General features: G+C 37.1%; 1 protein-coding gene across 1 annotated transcript in view; it reads right to left on the bottom strand.

Annotated features, from left to right (window-relative positions):
• Positions 1-3319, bottom strand: part of NUP210 (nucleoporin 210) — a 128523-nt gene that overhangs the window by 25792 nt on the left and 99412 nt on the right. Inside the window, exons 28-29 of the mRNA XM_019504616.1 lie at positions 2425-2556; positions 2141-2299 (exon numbers count right to left, since the gene is read on the bottom strand). Coding sequence (XP_019360161.1) covers positions 2141-2299; positions 2425-2556 — 291 coding nt within the window. The remainder of the gene's footprint in view (positions 1-2140; positions 2300-2424; positions 2557-3319) is intronic.

The following is a 3319-nucleotide window of genomic DNA, read 5'->3' as shown; positions in this document are numbered from 1 at the left end:
CACTGTCTGGGAGCTGGGCCTGCTGGGGCAGAGCGGTGCCAGGCTCTGGCTGACAGGTGGAGCCACTCCAGCTGTTTCAGGACTTTACGTGGCCACAGACTCCTCTGAAGCATCCCTGGGTCTCATTAACTGTGGAAGTTGAGGGTCCTCAACATTTCTAAGGAAGTGCTTGTCACAGGGTCACATCTTCCTTCATTAAGATGAGCAGTGGTTTGTCTAAACATAGACAAACCACAAAGAAGAAAATGGAGGGAATTCCTCACGCACTGACATTTGATTTAAGCTTTTTATTTCTTGTTATTTCCAGTTTTTGGCTTGAACAGCCCACATGCATTTAAAATACTGTGCAGACTAGTTACTCATTCTGCAATTTTTAAAAATTCTTCCATTCAACAGATTTGCATCCCAAATCACACTGATTTACTATCTGCAAGTCCTGAGAAGCATCATTTGTACTTTCTGGTGCTTCTAACACTAAATTCTGGTTGTAAAACATTTAGTTATCTGATTTCAGAAGGTTCTAACTGTACTATTAAACACCATTGCCATAATAATAAATCAGACACTGCAACCAGGTCAGTATAATGGCTTTTTAAAAAGTGGCTGTTGTAGATTCCTTTATTTATGTTGGGACTTTTTCATTTGATTTTAATGACACATTATTCACAGAACCCAAGGACAATGTAAAACATGCTAATACACTATTCATATCATATGCCAAGATTTAAAATGAGGAGTGTAACTGAGGTAAGTAAAGGAAGTTTGGTTAAACTTTACACCACTTCGTTGTTTTATAAGTTAGGAAGTTTCTGTAATACGGGGGCAATCCTACAAATTATTAATGTTTAACTTTAACATTTAACTGTAACAGGCCCTTTTGCGAAATTGTTTACATGTTTGTAAAAGTAGGGTTCCCTTACTACAAACAGAAAAAAGGGATTAAAAAAACCTATTTATGAGTTGTTGATGCTTGATTCACTTGTAATATAAAAAGTGTGCTCATGTTTGAAATAGCAGCATTCAAGATGAAAAGCACAAAAAAGATTTTTAAAGTGTTTCTCTAACATTGCAATGTTTAATTAGGGTAGATTTGATTTCTTAAAAAAGAAAGGCAGAGCTTATAGGACAAAATAACATTTTATGAAAGACGTGCATTTAAATTGTTGGTATCATTTTCTGAAGGGTAGTCATTTCCTAGTTTAATAAACTTAGCAACTGACTCAAATTGAATATTTTTCTAATAATACATTTGGTTTACTGGATTTTGAGGTTCTCTTTGATTGACACCACATCAAACTTTCATATGGGGTTTATACAAGCACATAACAGAATTCTCCTTCCCCTGACCTTTCCTGTGGTAAAATCCACACGGCAGGGATCATTTCCCTACACTGGTTCACTGAGAGATGTTAAGACCCACCACATTTCTGGACCCCAAAGAAAATGAATTGTGGGATCTAGTAGACACAGTACAAGCATATACTGTGCTAAAAAAAAACAACTTTTCCAATCCATTTCACTAAGGACAGGCCACAACGATCATTTCTACAGACAGCAAATTAGTTTACATTCTTATAAAAGGGAGCCAAACTTTAAAATTAAATTAGAACTATATTTAGTCCATAACACATATTACTTGTAAATAACAACACTGCATTATTATATTTCTATTATCTAGAATGCATACTGCTGTTAACACATATTCCCAAGCAGACAATGGTGATGAAGATCTTCAAGAGATGTTGTAACCCACGCTGTCATTGTATAACACCCGTAGCACAAAATTAATTTAAATCTGAATGACACACTAGTTTAGAAAGCACCTGTCACCATAGCAGGTTAAAGAGTATTCTTTTTCCTTCTAATAATACTGCAGGAAGAAAAAGTACTTTTGTCCTGCCCCATCTGAAGAGAGAATTCAACAAGTTATATACAGACACTGGCAAAGGCTAAGTCCCCTGGGTTCCACAGAAATCTCTGAAGACTAAGAAATATGTTATACCACCAATAGTAAGGTCAAGTAAAATGGATTAAGCCTGAACTGCACTGTTATATAAGAATTCTTCACCATCATGAATTTCATGCAACTCTGAAGCATTGATTAACTCTCAATATAATCCAGGGAACAAGAACATTTTACCTGAATTTGGATTTCATCTGATAGCTCCCTTTCCATGTTGTAAAACTGCCCAGCTGAAGGATCAAGGGCTTTAACAACAACTTTCAGGCCTGTCCTTCCCTTTACTTTACCATAAACATCCATAGCGAAGTTATAGTTTGCTGGAAGCTGAAATGAAGCCTGAAATAAGAAAAAAAATGATCAAGGAAATATTTGGAGTTGGTATAAAAGACATTTCCATGCTTGACAGTGAAACTGGTTTGCTTCTTTTGAGCAAACAGAAATACCAGATGTATTTAATTTACCTCATTGTGTCTTGTCTTGATATCCAAGATGTCTCTCTTGGTGACAGACCAATGGAATGTTAACCCTGGCACAGCATTGCCAAATGAGAAAGGGGTCTGATTACTGGTGATGCCCATCACATAAACTGGCATCTGGAAATACGAAAAACAGAGTTTTCCTTTAAAAACTAGTGCAACTTTGGGACAGAACTCTGAGATGCAAACAAGGACTCAATACAGAAATTAAATTCAAGATGTACAAGTGAAGTGAAGTGATTTACGAATCCAGAAAGAATGCTTAACAATAAATTCGTTGTCAAGTATGCTCTTAAAGTAATGTCAAGTAAAGCTATGGAGAAACATACATATTACCTACTTTAAAAAGGGGAAGGGGAGCTGCTACTCTGGAACCCACAACAGCTGTTACAATGTAACAGCTGCATCTACATACTTCTGAAAGAACAGGATTAAAACTAAAGTTTATGGTTAAAGTTGCAAGGTTGTGCTATACTTGTATGCTACAGAAACACATGAAATTAACAGTTATAGTGTAACACCTTATATAAGTATCACTTAATGACGATATAATTGTTACATTTGTATTAGGGCTGTGCAAAACTTTGGTAGCTGATTTGATTCGGAGGAGATTTGGCCTGATTCGGGGACCAAATCTCCAAATCTGAATTGAATTGGGAGACCAATTAAAAGCTCCAAATCGATTTGAAGCATCTGAATCAATTCGGAAAAGCTTTGGAAAAGATTCGGCCGCTTCGGAGATTCAGCTGTAGGCCAAACAGGCAGCTGACACAGCTGCCTCTAGCTGTTAAGTCTGTTGGGGTTGTGGGGAGGGAAACGCACCCTGTAGGGATCTTAGTACTGCAGCAGCTCCCGGTTTGTACTGGCTATGTGGGGATGA

The sequence above is a fragment of the Gavialis gangeticus genome, unplaced genomic scaffold (genome assembly GCF_001723915.1).
Source record: "Gavialis gangeticus isolate Ggan-Ray unplaced genomic scaffold, GavGan_comp1, whole genome shotgun sequence".
Lineage (NCBI taxonomy): Eukaryota > Metazoa > Chordata > Crocodylia > Gavialidae > Gavialis > Gavialis gangeticus.
Note: the sequence above shows the minus strand (reverse complement) of the source record. Positions and strands in the feature narration are given on the sequence as shown.